At 47.2% G+C, this 16,119-nt stretch overlaps 1 protein-coding gene across 1 annotated transcript in view; it reads left to right on the top strand.

Moving 5' to 3' along the window:
• Positions 1-15,360, top strand: part of pdgfd (platelet derived growth factor d) — a 52,192-nt gene extending 36,832 nt beyond the window's left edge. Inside the window, exons 4-7 of the mRNA XM_030381415.1 lie at positions 4-63; positions 2,824-3,031; positions 7,274-7,491; positions 13,409-15,360. Coding sequence (XP_030237275.1) covers positions 4-63; positions 2,824-3,031; positions 7,274-7,491; positions 13,409-13,543 — 621 coding nt within the window. The 3' untranslated portion in view covers positions 13,544-15,360. The remainder of the gene's footprint in view (positions 1-3; positions 64-2,823; positions 3,032-7,273; positions 7,492-13,408) is intronic.
• The last annotated feature ends 759 nt before the right edge of the window (positions 15,361-16,119 follow it).

Here is a 16,119-nt window from a genome sequence, read left to right as displayed (position 1 = left end):
CAGCACGACACCCCCCCCCCTGAATCCATAACCAACTGGGAGGCCGTGACCCTGCCAGGGTCGGTGAGTCACACACACACACACACACACACACACACACACACACACACACACACACACACACACACACACACACACACACACACACAGATGTAGTTCATAGTAATCATTGCAGGTTGAGTAACCATTCTTCAGGCAGTTTAGATATGCTATTCGCGAGAGTGTTTCACTAATAAGGCCCACTGCCCACTAATCCTGGATATTTGACATTCTCTCTGGTTGAACACATTGGATCTCCATCCATAAAGGATATGAGGAATGGCCCTTCATAACCCTTTCCACTACAAGCCATTGGTTTTTGTTCACAAACGACAAGCCTAACACAAATAATAGGGGATGCTACCTAATGATTTGCTTTCAGCACCGAGCACATTTCTCCAATGCTACATTTCCTTCAATACACATATGGCCACGCAAACACCGACACACCAGTAATAATGATAACATATGGTGTTTTTATACGGAAGCACACACATTTGCATACCCCGTTCTGTGTGTGCGTGTCGATGATATGTTTCCGTGACATATGTAATCATTATAATGTGTGTGTGCCTGCATGGATGGATGGTAATGGTGCATGTGTGTGACAAGGAGGGGATTTTGTTTAGCGTTAGCTAAGGATGTATTCCAGTGCTTCCTTTGCCTCGCGTTCAATCACCAACCGCTACCTAAGAGTGAAACATGTGTTTGCACACGCATTCAGGAAGATGGCTCATCCAAACACAAGAAGAAGCATTAACTGAGGCGAGGATTTACTCCGCTATAGTGCTATATATGATTCGATATTTTTTAAGAGCCATGAGCGCATTTGAACCTGACGAGTTTATATTTTGACAGCGCATTCGCAGTCTCCGATGAGAGGATGCATGACCACATGAATTTCAAACTTCAAATGGCTCAGTTTATGGCCAAATATTATGGCCTAATCCACACATTGAATCGCGTTTTCTTCTACAACTTCAGAAATACTGAATCCTCATGTAAATTTCAGCAAAGAAAACTTAACACACATATGATATTCCGTCATGTGGCCGCAACTGTGGGTCTATTTATGATATGCGGCAATACATTAACAAACATAGTTTCTTACCATTATTGTATAAATTATCGTTATCGAGTTGTGTTCCTAATATGCATGTTTCCCCCCGTTAATATACATTGCCATGGACTGTTTTATGCGTTACGTTTAGTTTGCGTGTCTTTAAACAGATGGATGCAAACACGAGCGCCCGCATTCATTCATTATTTTACACATACACACAAGTGTGCCTGCAGCCATTCACACTTTTAACACTAACTTGCGGTAAAACTATGTTTTCTCACGTTCAAATACTCATCAATCCTCAAAGTTATGGGCTTGTACACGATGTCTGTGTCAAGAAAATATGTGTTTGCTGTACGGTGTTTGCCGATGCATTTATTTAAAAGTACAAATTATTGCCGCTGTATCAGCTGTTCTTTCCCAAATAATTTAACCAACGTTATCAATTACCCTACAACGAGATTTTGTTTTGGAAGGCTGGGATATTTGCTCTAGTTCATTATTGATATTATTATTATTTTAATGCATGGCATAGCCTACTACAGTGTTCATACATGCAGCCCCTATGGATTTTTTCTCTCTCGCCTACTGGTGTGTAAGCTTATGTTGCAGTTCCGACCTGCCATGGTACGTCAAAATAGCAACAGCAACTGTGCTAACCGCTAGTGCACTTAGACCAGGTATTTTGCGGTAAGATGGCACCATGTATCATTTGCGCCGGAACACGCCCCTGCTTTTCACCGACACGCCTCTCAAGGGGCAGGTTAAGCGGCGCGAGTTTGTTGCGGGGGAAAATCAGCTTTGCGCCGGGTGCAGTCTAGCAACGATACATGCGTCAGTGTAGAAAGTCAATTGCGCTGGATGCAAGATAGGGCCCAATGATCCTAAGTGCTTTATTTTCTGAGGTTACCTCCTGCGATGACGCCTACAAGAGCCAAATGCTTCATCTTAGGGACGGCCTAATGTAGAGGTTACCTTATTGGTAATGTGTCGAAGAAGACGTTTTTAGAGACGTTGCATCTTTGACAAGCTTTAAATGAATGCAATACCTTGAAGATTCTGATTCTGATGCAGGCAGACAAGTAGGCTGGTAGGCAGGGAGGCATGTGGGTAATTAAGTAAGCAGTCAGGCCTGTAGATGGTTAGATGGTAAGCAGGCAACAGGTGCTTTGCAGGCCAACAAAGGAGTTTAAATCTCCCCAAAAGGGTTAAGGTTCAAAGAGTTCAACATTAACCCTATAAACTACAGCCTTTTCCAAGTATTAATGCGGAAAGGTGCGGTTAAATGAATTCAACGCAAGTATTCAAGGGCAAATAGTACAGCAGTAAATCCTTCCAACATCTTCCAATGTGTTCCTTTGTCAAACAAACTAGCTGACCGAGGCCTATGCTTTGAACCCACTTTATGGCTTCTTTTTGCCTTTCAAAATAAGTGTCTCTGGACCTCCCTTCGTCACTTTACTTTGTCCAGATTCACTTCTTCCCATCGTATATGGACTACATTTTTTCCAAAATACATTCTGATTATCCAATAGCATTGTCTAATATTAAATCAATCCATCAATCGATCAAAGTTGATCCTAGAAGGTTAAAAGACAATTTCTGAAATGTTTGCATAGTGCACATTGTAAGTACTTATTGGAGGCAGTGGAAACTACGGCCACTTTGATCTGATGTTGACCGCATGGTGACTGAAGCTCCTCACCCTGGGCCCTCTGCAGGAGCTGGCCGCCGACCAGACGGCCGGCACCCTGCAGCCCTTCTCCATAGAGGACCTGGACCGCACCATCGCCGTGTTCGAGACGGTGGAGCAGCTCCTGCAGAACCTGAACCCGGACACCTGGAGACAGGACCTGGACAGCATCTACACCCAGACACACCTGCACTACAGATCCAGGGCCTACCACCTGGCCAGCAGGCACAATAAAGGTACCGTCGATACAGGACAACGACGCAGCTGCTGCTGACTATGGTACAGCTTCAGCGAGGCGGAAATCAAAGTCAAGGATTCATCTTTTACAAGGGAGCCACTGGGAGATAAACTGCAAGCTTGTTTGATAAATTATAACAAGAATCACACAAAGGGCTCTGTGTGTGTGTGTGTGTGTGTGTGTGTGTGTGTGTGTGTGTGTGTGTGTGTGTGTGTGTGTGTGTGTGTGTGTCTGTGTGTCTGTGTGTCTGTGTGTCTGTGTGTGTGTGTGTGTGTGTGTCTGTGTGTGTGTGTGTGTAAGTGTGTGTGTGTGTGTGTGTGTGTTGAAAGGGCCAACTTAATGTGACTTTGAGGCTGCACCATTTTGTACTAGTCAGTTCTTAAGTCTGACAAAGCACGTCCCTATTTGCCCAGGTACAACAGTTGATGGTGATTCTGCTTCAAAACCAAAACTGTCTATAGCCTTGTCTTTAATGAGTACATTTCCTCTCCTTCTCGTCGTCTCTTCTCAAACTCTCAGCTGAACGCTCTCTGTTCCTAAGTAAATATTTGAGCTTGGCAATTAATCTGTCTCTGTTTGTTTGTGTGTGTTTGTGTGTCTATGTGTGCGGAAGGCATTTTCTTCTGTGTGTGTGCATTCAGGTGATTTTGCATGTGTGTGTGTGTGTGTCGATGTGTGTTTGTGTGTGTTTATGTGCTTCTGTGTGTTTGTTGTGTGTGTGTGTGTATTTGTGAGTGTGTGTGTGTTCATGTGCTACTGCGTGTGTGTGTGTGTTTGTGTGTGTGTGTGTGTGTGTGTGTCTCCATATGTGGTGTGCACACTAGGTGTGCACACTAGGTGTGAGGCAGCCTGCTGTAGCATTGCTGTGTGTGATGCGGTAGTGCTAGGTGCTAGCTGCTGCAGCTCTGTGATACACTCTTCCAGTAGTGCTCCCTAATTGGAAATTCAACCTGTGCAGCAGAGCAGCAATATGCCACAGTCAGCAAGCTTGCTTTGTTTTCATTAACACGCGCACACACACACACACACACACACACACACACACACACACACACACACACACACACACACACACACACACACACACACACACACACACACACACACACACACACACACACACACACACACACACAGCTAGCTGGCCCTTTTGTTTACATCAAATACAGTCAATTGGGAATGCAAGCTACACTGTTTGAAACACACACACACATACATCACCATGATGCAGTATAAACACATCATACACACACTGTGACACACACCAGCCCAATAACAAAATGGATAGCATAGATAGATAGAGGGGGACAAAGGTGTGGATGGATGACTGAAAAGAAAGCGAGAGGTAGAGACAGATTGACTATCCATCCACTATGTCTCTTTCTCTCACAGTTCCACACCACTGCATCCTGGAGATTACACTTATTCACAGACACACTGCAAAAAACACACACACTGTCAGACATCGCCTTAAGCACTACCCATGGATGCACACGCGCACACACACATTTGTGCACGTGGACGTGTACAGTGTTATGGGAGATTGGGACGAGCCCCCCAGTCAGAGTGCATGGAGGAGGAACAAAATGTTGGCATAAAGCACCGGTCCAATGACTTTTGTATGAAACCCAGATGTTTGAGTCACAGGGAGGGAGGGATGTTCACACTGAGGAAATACACAGGATGTGTTCAGCCTCCAGGCGATGGCCAGGCCGGTCTGCGCCTCTGATCCCTTAGGAGTAATAACCTGGAACCACTGGAGGTATTTAAAATTTAAATTGTGTGTCTTTGAAATAGGCTAAACTATGTCAAAGCAGAAGGTAAGTACCGCTCTAGCCTTTACAGAGTAAATTGGAAGGGCGGCAGGAGATAGGTTTCCTCTCTATTGGGGAGGGTTATAATTCATGTTTCAGACATGTGGGTGTGATGTATGGGACTCCATGTGGTAAAATGGACAAACACACTCACACCCACACACAGACTGGTGATCCACACACAAAAACCTTGTTTTTATCTTTCACCCAGCACGGGCTGCAGCATAACACATGCTTGAAAACATACTGCCCTGTATCCCACTGTGAAACCAGAAGAACACACCTCCAAGTCAGCAAACACAGTCAATAAATATGCCCCAGCAGAAAGTCAATTGAACCACTTAAATGAAACCATAATCAAGTAGAGTCAATATGGATAAAGCCAGCACTCTGACCTACAGCCCCACCTCACACACACACACACACACACACACACACACACACACACACACACACACACACACACACACACACACACACACACACACACACTCAAAAAATATATATGCATAGACAATATTACTTTCAGAAAAATGTATTGATTATCAATGCTGTTTGGTTTCACCTGGACACTCTTTATGTTCAGCGCAATCAGCCCTCGGCTATTTTTCCATTTAGCACCATAAACTACACTGGATCTCATACGATCCTGAATCCTTTGCTGCTGGACGATGACAACGTATAGCCAGTGAGTTTCAGAAGGGGCCTCAAACGTGTCTTGTGTTTAGTGGTGTTTTTATATTCGGATTAGTTCCACTAAAAGTGAGACTGACTTATCGACGGATTACCAAAGGCTGTTGGTTACACAGAGAAGCAACACTTTTTACCGTGACAATCTATGTTTAAGACAGTGTGGAATGGTGCCTTGGACTGATCCTGAGCTGATAATGACTAGCATGGGGTAATGATAGAAGAGATGATTTGCTATCTAAAATCAATAAGTGGACGCCCATTCTGTTTGCCTCTCTCTCTCTCTCTCCACAGCTATTGAATTATCAATTACGGTGCTCGGAATGATAGCAACGATCTGTTCTACCATAATTTAGTAAGAAGCCAATCTAACTATTGCCTTGAACATGATTTTTCACTCAGGCAATATTGCAGTCTTCTATTTATAATCATACAGACGCTGCTCTCTTCAGGCAATTCCAGTTGCATGATAATGGCGGGCCTCTATCTGAAATAGATATTGTGTTCCAGCTCCATTACATCTGTGTTGTGTGTACTACTTAGCACATTTGCGTTCAAAATTATTTAGTACATCTGTATCACATTTGAATACGAGGATATGCGAACACAAAGTGAATACATGGACATCAATGAGGACAGGTTTTGTGCCAGCCTATACATCTAGACATTGGGGAATTGAACCCAGAACCCTTTCAGCTGGGACTCAAACACCCAAGCCATGACAACACCATGCCCCCTCTCTCCCTCTGGGATTTGTATTAATATGCGATGCACCGCATCAGTTGACAGACCATTGACACTGTCAGGATGTGCATATGTCTTATTCATCATCCGTGTGACCCTTAAATCATTTGCAAATCGGTTGCGATTGCGCAGCAAATAAAAGCAGGCTACTCGTGTGGGTCATTATGTGCAGCATGATGGCAAGAGGGAACACTCCTGACAATACAATCAATCTCACATCCATTGATTGTCTCTCTCTCTCACTCCTGGCTCCCTTTCTGTACATCTCCAAGCCGTGCCTCCATTTCTCTCATCCGCAAACCCATGCTGCAGCTGCTTTGTAGACTACACACCGACTCACACATTGACACACAGACACGTACACACTGACACACACACACAAACACACCCGCACTTGTACACACACACACAGACACATATACAAGGACACAGCCTCCCCGACACTTATCAAGCACCATCAGATGACATTCATGTCATTTGGCGGACAGCATTCTATTATCAATCATCAAGCCATAAAACGTTTGAAAAGTACGAAAACGTTCATTCTTAGCAAAGGCAGCCCAAGTGGGAATCAAACCCCTTACCGCAGCACTGGTGAAGCCATGCTCCTCCCCCATTTACACTACCCTCGATACAATGTGAAGCTTTGAGATCTGCACCATTAAGAGTCAGACATCAGGCCTATAGCCTGATTACTCTTCTACTCTTCGACTCCTTCTACCCTTGTGGCTTTGCGTCACTGTCTTTCTTTGACCGTATATCTGTAAATCCCAGCCACTGCACCACTCCTTGGAAACTCCCTCGTGCCACCTCCATGGTTTCTCAGGTCTCCCCCCAATCGTCACCCACCTCCCCCCGCTGGTTTTCAACAGATCCACACAGAAACCCACCGCCGACAGTAGTGCTAAGGTCTGGTCTTCGGTGATTGCACTCGTCCTCCCTCACTTCCCTCTCTTCCATGTCTCCCCCCCCCCCCCCCCCCCCCCCTCCAGTGGACCTGGACCGTCTCTACGACGACGTCCGGCGCTACAGCTGCACGCCGCGCAACCTGACGGTGAACCTGCGCGAGGAGCTGCGCGCCACCAACGCTGTCTTCTTCCCCCGCTGCCTGCTGGTCAAGCGCTGTGGCGGGAACTGCGCCTGCGGGACGGCCGACTGGAACAACGGCTGCACCTGCCAGGCGGCCAAGACCGCCGTCAAACTGCACGAGGTGAGGGGGGCGCACGCACGGATACACACAAAGATACATGCTTAAACACACACAGACACACCGACAGATCACACGCACTCAGATACACACAGACACAGATGTACTCTCACACACAGATACACACTCTCACAGATACACTTACACAGACATAGATACACACTCACACACACACACACACACAGATACACACACACACAGATACACAGATACATACACAGATATACACTCTCACAGATGCAACTCACACACACAGATATGTACTCACACACACAGATATGTACTCACACACACAGGTACACACTCCCTCAGACACATCTGTTCATTCTGAGTGTGCACATGATAACAACAACATACACACACACACGGACTAACACACACACACACACACATACAGATGCACAAGACCAAGGATTTAGCGAAATGAACTAGACGGTAAGAAACAGAAACTATAGAATGACTGAGATAAAAGCTAAACATGGAAGAGGATGGACGAGGAGGAACCAAGAGGTGTACCTGGAGGAGGAAAGGAGGGGAGTTGATCTTAGCATGAGGCGGACCGAGGTAAAGAACAGGAGAGAGGAAAGAACGGGGGAGAGGAGGGAACAGGGGAGAGGAAGGAGCGGGGGAGAGAGGAAGGAATGGGAAAGAGGAAGGGAGAGAGGGAGGAACGGTTGAGGAGAAAGGAGAGAGGAAGGGAGGCAGGAAGGAATGGGAGAGAGGGAGGAACGGTTGAGAAGAAGGGAGAGAGGAAGGGAGATAGGAAAAAACGGGAGGGATGAAGGAACGGGAGAGAGGAGGGGAGGCAGGAGGAGACGGGAGAGAGGGAGGAACGGCGGGGAAGGAGGGAGAGATGAAGGGGGGGTTCGACCGAACGAGGGGAAAGTTTGAGGGAAGTTGAGGTTTTGGTGAGCCGAGCAGTGCATCGGCGATGGAGCAACAATGCACCACCGACCTCTCTCCCTAATTATCTCTCCCTCTCTCTCTACCCCCGCAGCCCTCCCTCGCGTCTCCCATGACCCTCTTCCCCGTCTCTCCGTCTTCTCTTCCCGCCTCCGTCTCTTGTTTTGCATTCAGATCCCCTCCGCTCTGTTCGCAGAGTATTACTTTGTAAGCGCCGCCACATCAGTCTCCTCCTCATACTCTGTTTTCCATCCCTTGCTCTCCCCTGCACCGGCGCCCATTGTTGTTTATCTCCCCCTCCTCCCTCCGCATTTGTCTTTGTTCTGTCCTGGCTTCATTATAGAGACGGTGCAAAGGGGGCTCATCTGGGGCCCTATCTGGGCTCCTTGTTCTTCCTCTGCGTCTTCCCTAGTACTTTGAACATTACAGCTAGGAGAATCAAAGAGAACCAGGATTGAGGTCAACGTGATGAAGGAATGTGGTGACCGTTGTGAGTGGGAGGAGAGAAAGGGAGAGAGGGAGAGAGGGAGAGAGGGGGAGAGAGAGAGAGAGAGAGAGAGAGAGAGAGAGAGAGAGAGAGAGAGAGAGAGTGAGAGAGAGAGAGGGAGAGAGAGATGTGTGTGTTTGTGTGAGAGAGGTTGGGCTCAGAGAATCCGCAGCTATTTCCCCGGCAGTAGGGCGCACCGGGTTAAGCATCCACTTCCCCGACTGACCAAACCCCTTTACAAACACATCATTATTCACACCAATGTTTCGCTTCTCCAATGCACCAACATAAATCACCAGGAGGTGGGCTGCCATTTACCGGATGATTACATTGCATCAGTTGTGTTCGAATTAGTTTGTTTTGTTGTTGCTCGGTTTTCAGTTTTTTTTGTTACCAACTACCTTGAAAGTACTCTGACAGAGGACACTGGGGCGGTGGGATTAGTCACTCCAGATGATTAAACATCCTTTTTGATTTATGCTATTACATTTTCTTCTTGCACTGCCTTGGCGTTGGACGGAATCATTAGAATGAGTCAATAGTGTCCCCTCTATTAGCTTTTCCTTGGGTATTCTTGTTAAAATCCGATTTTTTAAGATAGTTATGGATTCTGCCGCCTTGCTGCAGCGTCAAGGTATAATGGGCCAGAACGCCTGGCCGTCGCACACATCAGATAATCTTAACGGTATCTGGCATGCTAATCTTTAATATATACACATTGATATGGCAGTGATACACTCCCAGACCGTGGCCGGTGTTGCTCAGCTTATGGCGGTGTATTTCTAAGATGCGGTCCTGATAAACATGGCAGAATGCAAGACTAAAGGAATGGAAGGAATTGCAGCCCAAGCACTTTAAGCTGTTGGTTCAGGGGTATATTGAGTAATGGGTCACAAGCAAGGAATAAGGTCCTTGGTCGTAACCATGGACACCAAGTCCAATGCATCATCCTCTCGCCTTACCTTACCCCTTACTCTGATAGGTCTACATCCCTTGTGTATACTTTTTAGCCTTGCACCTGAAAACCGTCATGGGTGCTCCCAATGCAGATAGCATTGATATCTATCTTCACTTCCCTCTCAGCCCATTCTATCTATCATCCATCCGTCTATCAGTTATCTCTATCTATCTATCTATGTATCTATCTATGTATCTATCTATCTATCTATCTATCTATCTATCTATCTATCTATCCATCTAGCTATTCCTCCATCTCTCTATTTAACCCTCGCCTAGTATCTCTCTGGGTAGAGAGCCTACTTAGCATACATCTATTACTTTTTCCACATCTCTTTAGAAGAAAGCCAACTCCCATGTTTGCCTGTGAGCTATTGTGTCTGCGCAGTGCACCATGGCTCTCCTGGGCGGTTCCGAAGCCTTTGATATTTGCAACAGGCGTGGTCCATATACACCATACAGCACATGCCTGCATCCCCCAACCCCCACCATGAAGAGGGGACTCAGCTTCCATACGAGGCCGGGTCGGCTAAGCTCAGGAGGTAGAGCAGTTGCCTCGTAACCGAAAGGTTGCTAGTTCGATCCCCAGCTCCTTTTAGCTGAGTGTTGATGTGTCCCTGAGCAATACACGTTACCCTAACTGCTCCTGACGAGCTGGCTGTTGTCCTGCATGGTTGACTCTGCCGTCGGTGTCTCAAATGCGCGTATTAACCGATGTACGTCGCTTTGGATTAAAGCGTCTGCCCAATGCCCTAATTGTAATTGCATGCACAGCAGCCCTGGCGCCAGAGAGCTGCGCTAGGGATGGTGATGATTACGATTGGCTGATGGTGGAGGCGTCAGTGCTGGTGGGGCAGGGTAATGAGGATGATCTTTGAGGAGTCAGTGTTGGTGGATGTATTAAATATTCTGGTGAATATGGTGGGGGGTAGGATGAGGATGGTAGTTTGGGGTGGACGGGGTTTTGAAGCGATGGCCCTGATGCAGATTTAGGGTTACTGCTGCACCAGGGGATGGGGTTAGTGATGACTGTAGAGGAGATTGAGCTGTAACTGGGGCGGCATGTAGCTCAGGAGGGAGAGCGCCTTGGCTGGGAGCTGGAAGGCTGCTAGGTGGTCTATCGAGATGTCCCTGACGTGCTGGCTGTCGCCTTGCATGGTTGACACCGCTGTCGTGTGTGAATGTGTGCGTGAACGGGTGGATGTTAGGCAATATTGTAAAGCACTTTGAGTGGCCACTGGTTAGAGACAGCTAAATATATAAATATAGTCCATTTACCATTTACCATTTGACTGCATGACATTGAAGTCAGAAAGGCTCTGGACGTGGCCTTGGTAGGGGACCACAAGAGAGAATCTCACAAAGGCGGGAAGAGGAAATATAAGTTGGACTAACATGACATAACATGCAGTCAGGAGAAGGTTGTTGCAGGCCAGGTGTGGACATTTCAGTGTGTTCGAGAGATCAGGGAGTCCCTCCACTAGTGTCTGAGCTTTTGAGCGTACTGTTGATTAGCGTCCTTAATCAGCTTCCCTTCACCTGAGACAGCAACGTGTGGACCTCAGGGGCCTGCACTTAATGTAGTGGAAATGACTTTTTTGAAAAGGCACCTTAAGGGCGACGTCTAGGTTTGCGTCCGACTGGAACAGTCCATTTTGGAACCAGGCTGGGCCGCTGGCCCCTGCATTGGTACTACCCTTCATAATTACTGGTCAGGGGTTGGCAAGGTGGACTTGGATCAGATTCAAGCAATAACCTGTTGACCTGTGAAATTAGATGTTCTTCTTATGGGCCAATTATTCCTATGCTGGTCGCCATCCTCACACACACACACACACACACACACACACACACACACACGCACACACACACAGTCTGGACATGTGCAGTCCAATCGCATGCCCCACATCAGATGGCTTTCCATTGGATTCATTTGTTTCAATTTCTTTCTGGTGTGCATGACTGTGATTGCTGGGCGTTGGAAGCGAGACAGAGGGTTATCCAGTCTCTGATTTCCCCAAAGCCCCGACGTCAGCACCCTGTTGGCTAGGTCCCTCAATCACACCGCCTGGAGCTGTCCTGGAGAGAGGGTTCCTGGGGGTACCTGCAGCTGGTTTAAGGAAGACGGTTACCCACTAATGTAGAGGATTCAATAATGCCTCATTCCTGAGATAATGGCCCTGATATTGCAGCTTGCGGGGTGACACATGCATGCACACACACGCGCACACACACACACACACAGACAGCTGAGATATTACACCTAATAAGTCTCATCAGTGCACGAGTCATGTATAACGGACAAGATTGAAGATCAGATCATAAGTAATATGCAGGAATGTAACTTATCATTATTGCAAGAGTGGTTCAGTATATTCACAAAGCATGTGATGTGTAACCGTTTTTTGTGTTGCGGTGAGGACGGGGAGTGAGAGTGGTACAGAGACTCTGTAAGACTCCCGTTCCCCATTAGATATTTGACTCTTCTGGCTGCCTTTCGTTCAGCAACGGCTCTATTGAGCCACAGTTCAAACACTTTTCTTCTTAGGTTGAGTACACCCTCTTTATCCGTTGACACGAGGGATTCACCACCGACTAATGACCTACAGGTCGAGCGGCATGGTACGCACATCACAGTACTGGAGTTACTTAGATTTTCATATTCGCTAACGTTATTGGGGTTTTGTACGCTTTTTGGGGGCTAGTTCCCCATTTGAAATTCACAAAGGTATCTTGTTAAAAGATAACACGTCTTTCCACTGGGCCGGGATGATTATAAAAAAATCGCAAATAGATCAATGGCGACGGTTGGTTAATTACCGCCTCAGCTGAATTTCTAACGCGTTTTGAAACAAAAAATCATTACGCCCAATCAAATGGCTTCAGGGGGCCATGGGGGATGGACCCGCCCAGCGCGTTACAGTGAGTCAAGAGGCTTGTGTCTCTCATCAGCACTAAGCAGAGCGTGGCGCTGGCTGTACCGTCTACCATCTATGAGTCCGGCACCGACACATTTGCGCCATGCTCAAAGTTAATACATGTTCAACTCTGACCCCCACTGGCGCTGACCTCCCAAAGTGTGTACCAATCCCAGACCAGGTTTATGGTTTACCCAGGGCGTGGGTTTTCAATGGCTCCTTGGGCCGAGATTTAACCCGTTTTTCTTCGATTTGCCCTGGTTGGCTGAGGGCGTGATCCCATCACATGCTGCAGTGTGTGTGTTTGTCAAGAGTTTCTGTCGAGGCTCTGAAACGAGAGCCGTTTCCCTGGAAGTCAGGTATTCATTCCACAGCTCTATCCTCCACACGAGACATCATTCTTGTGAATTATTATATCTAAACTGTGGAAGCTAATCTCTCAAAAAGGAATAGTAACAATATCAATAATTCACTGCATCTAGACCAAAGATGGACCCGGTTGTCCCTGCTTAGCTTCCAAATAGAAACCTCTGTGAGGTGGATGGCCACAGTGCTGGCTAAGGGGATTCTGTGTGTGGGACTGTATGACCTGACTTATCTCTCTGGCCCCGCCCTTCTGTCTGCCTGTCTCCTCGTCTGGCTGTCTGTGCTCCAGGTGCTGAAGTACGCTCCGGAGATGAGGTCGTCGGGGAGCCAGCGGAGGCCCCGGGTCCGTTGGGTCATCGACGAGATCTTCCTCACACACCACGAAAAGTGTCACTGCGTGTGTCCCTCCAGACCCCCTCGCTGAGACCCTCCGACCCACGCCGGCCGATCACCGCACACGCACATGCACACACACACACACACACACACACACACCCCACACACACCTTGGACTTCTAACTGGCTAGGTTTTGTTTGGTCCGTTTTTTTCTGTCGCTACAGCTACAGCATGTGCTTGTTACAACTTGACTCCCACGTACAGGGGAGTGAATACATCTATGCAACCTGACTGACATACTAGAGTATACACCATTCAAACGACAGGCAACCCAACTAAATGTACATGTAACGGCGTTGTCATCTGTTCGCTCACCGCACCTTAGGCTCAAACGTTGTGAAGGACCAAGCCAAAAACAACAACAGCCCAATACACTGTAGGGCTGTTCGTCCCAAATACAGCCGACACAAACAACTGGCCTTTTAGTACCACTTCAACTGTACATTTTGTTCCAAGTGTAAAACTTAAACAACTCGAACACTTGAACTTGGCTGTTGACATGAGTTAAGTGAAACTTTTCCATTAGCATGTGTGTTTCCCTAAGCCATGTGTTGGAGGACCCTGTGTTCCTCGTGGTGTTGTGCGTGTGTGTGCACGGCTGCGGGAAGGGTTGGAGGCAGGGAGAACCCAAATAACACTTCATGTGAGTCGGGAATCAGGCTAAACCAAACCCTACGCCCCCTCGCTCACGCAGCCACACAGGAACACGCCCGCACACCCCCACACACACACACACACACACACACACACAATGAGCAGCCCCCAAGGCCTTCCTGCTCCCTAAAGACAACAAGCATATATTTATATTGAACTCTTTCCTGCGCCGCTTTCTCTGAAGTCCTCTTTGTGTTTTCCTCTGTTTTTACTGATAAAGGGGTGTTGAAACGCAGAGCCCCCAGCACACTACTCCCTGCCTCCCCGCCCTATCCCCTTTCCCTCTCCCCCTCCCTCTCTCCCTCTCTCTCCCTCCCTCTCTCTCTCTCTTCCCCCCCCCCTCCCCTTCCCTCCTGTTTCCTTTGCCGTCTCCTTCCACTTGACACCCTCCCTTCCTACGTTTCCTTCAGCGACTGTGACGGCAGAGCGTTGTAGAGAGCGGTGCCCACCACCTGTTCAGACCCCCGCCCTCCGACACACCCGATTGGGACCCTGGAATGGGGCTCCAGGGTCCCAATCCCCAGCACGTCCTCCCAGCCAGGGACACACCGGCAGAGTGTCCCGGGCCAGGCTGAACTCAAGCAGAATGTGAAGCCAGGTCATCTGAGGGCCAGACTACCAAACGTCATGCTTTGTTTTCTCCTGAACAACACTTTAAAAAACAGCCAGAGGTGGTGATGTTGTTGTTGTTGTTGTTGTTGTTGTCCCGACACCCAACATTCCTCTTAAATATGCCGTTCCACAGAGAACATGCCGCACATTCTGAGGCACCGATGTGATTAATACTTTAGAGTCTGTGTGTGTGAATGTGCCAGCACCTTTACATCCTGTGTAGTTTGATCAGCACATTCCATGGTGGCATGGGCCAAAGGGACATTCCTCTGTGTTTATTATTGTCCTGTGTGTTTCCATGCCTCTGAACCCCATTGTGTGACTGTCAAGTCATTTGTTTTTTGACGTTCGCTATAACATTCATTTTTAATAACACCACAGAATTCTATGCACAACATTGCAAACATTTTCATTCCGTGAAAGCATGAAAGAAATGTCCAACCTGCTTTCACTGTATTCCGTTAGTTAACCACGTCAAAACTGCCCTCTTTACCATCATTATTTATTGTTTCTTTCTTTGTTATTTTCATATTGGCTGTTTGTTGTTTTATAAATAAAGCATTTCCAGCAGCACCGTTTCCATTGTTTTTAGTGTTGTTTACTTTGACAAACGACCATTGGCAGGTGTTAACTTCTGTTGTCCTGCATCCCACAGCAGATGTGGACTGTTTGCAGTAGAGCAGGGTACTGATATTGAACTGAGCAGGAGGGGGCGACTGACGGAGAGAAAGTTAGAGTGGAAAGATGAAGAGGAGAGGAGTGGGAGATAAGATAAGAGTAGGCAGAAGGAGAAGAGAGGAGTGGGAGTTAAGGTGGAGTAGGCAGAGGATGGAGGGCATGCTAATGATCAGTACACTGAAGGTCTTTCAATCTTCTTGTGTCCCTATTTAACTCGTCCAAACACACGGCACATACTGAGCACACAAGTCACCATAGAAACTAGAGATCCGCTTTTGACAAGTGTTCTCATCGCAAAAGTCAACACGACTCACCACCAAGTCGTGTTGTCAAAGTCCACTAAAAATAGTTCCTTGTGCCCACCCGATCAGATTCACTGCACCGCATCGCCCGGGAGAAACACGTAGGCATCGAAGAAAGATCAGAACATTAGGTCTTCTTCGTGTTCAGTTTATCTTTTTCTACGTGAATTTTTTGGTTTTACTTTAGTCAAGCAATAAAATGTAAATGTTCTGCAGAGAAAAAGGAACCCGACAGATGTTTGTTTTTAATCACTTCTTCGTTTGGATCAACAACGATTATGACTAAGCAGGTTACAAAGCTTCCCTATCAGCATCATGTACATCAATTGTCTCTCTGAGGATGCTTAGTAAATGCTG

The sequence above is a fragment of the Gadus morhua genome, chromosome 16 (assembly GCF_902167405.1).
Source record: "Gadus morhua chromosome 16, gadMor3.0, whole genome shotgun sequence".
Taxonomy (NCBI): domain Eukaryota; kingdom Metazoa; phylum Chordata; class Actinopteri; order Gadiformes; family Gadidae; genus Gadus; species Gadus morhua.
Note: the sequence above shows the minus strand (reverse complement) of the source record. Positions and strands in the feature narration are given on the sequence as shown.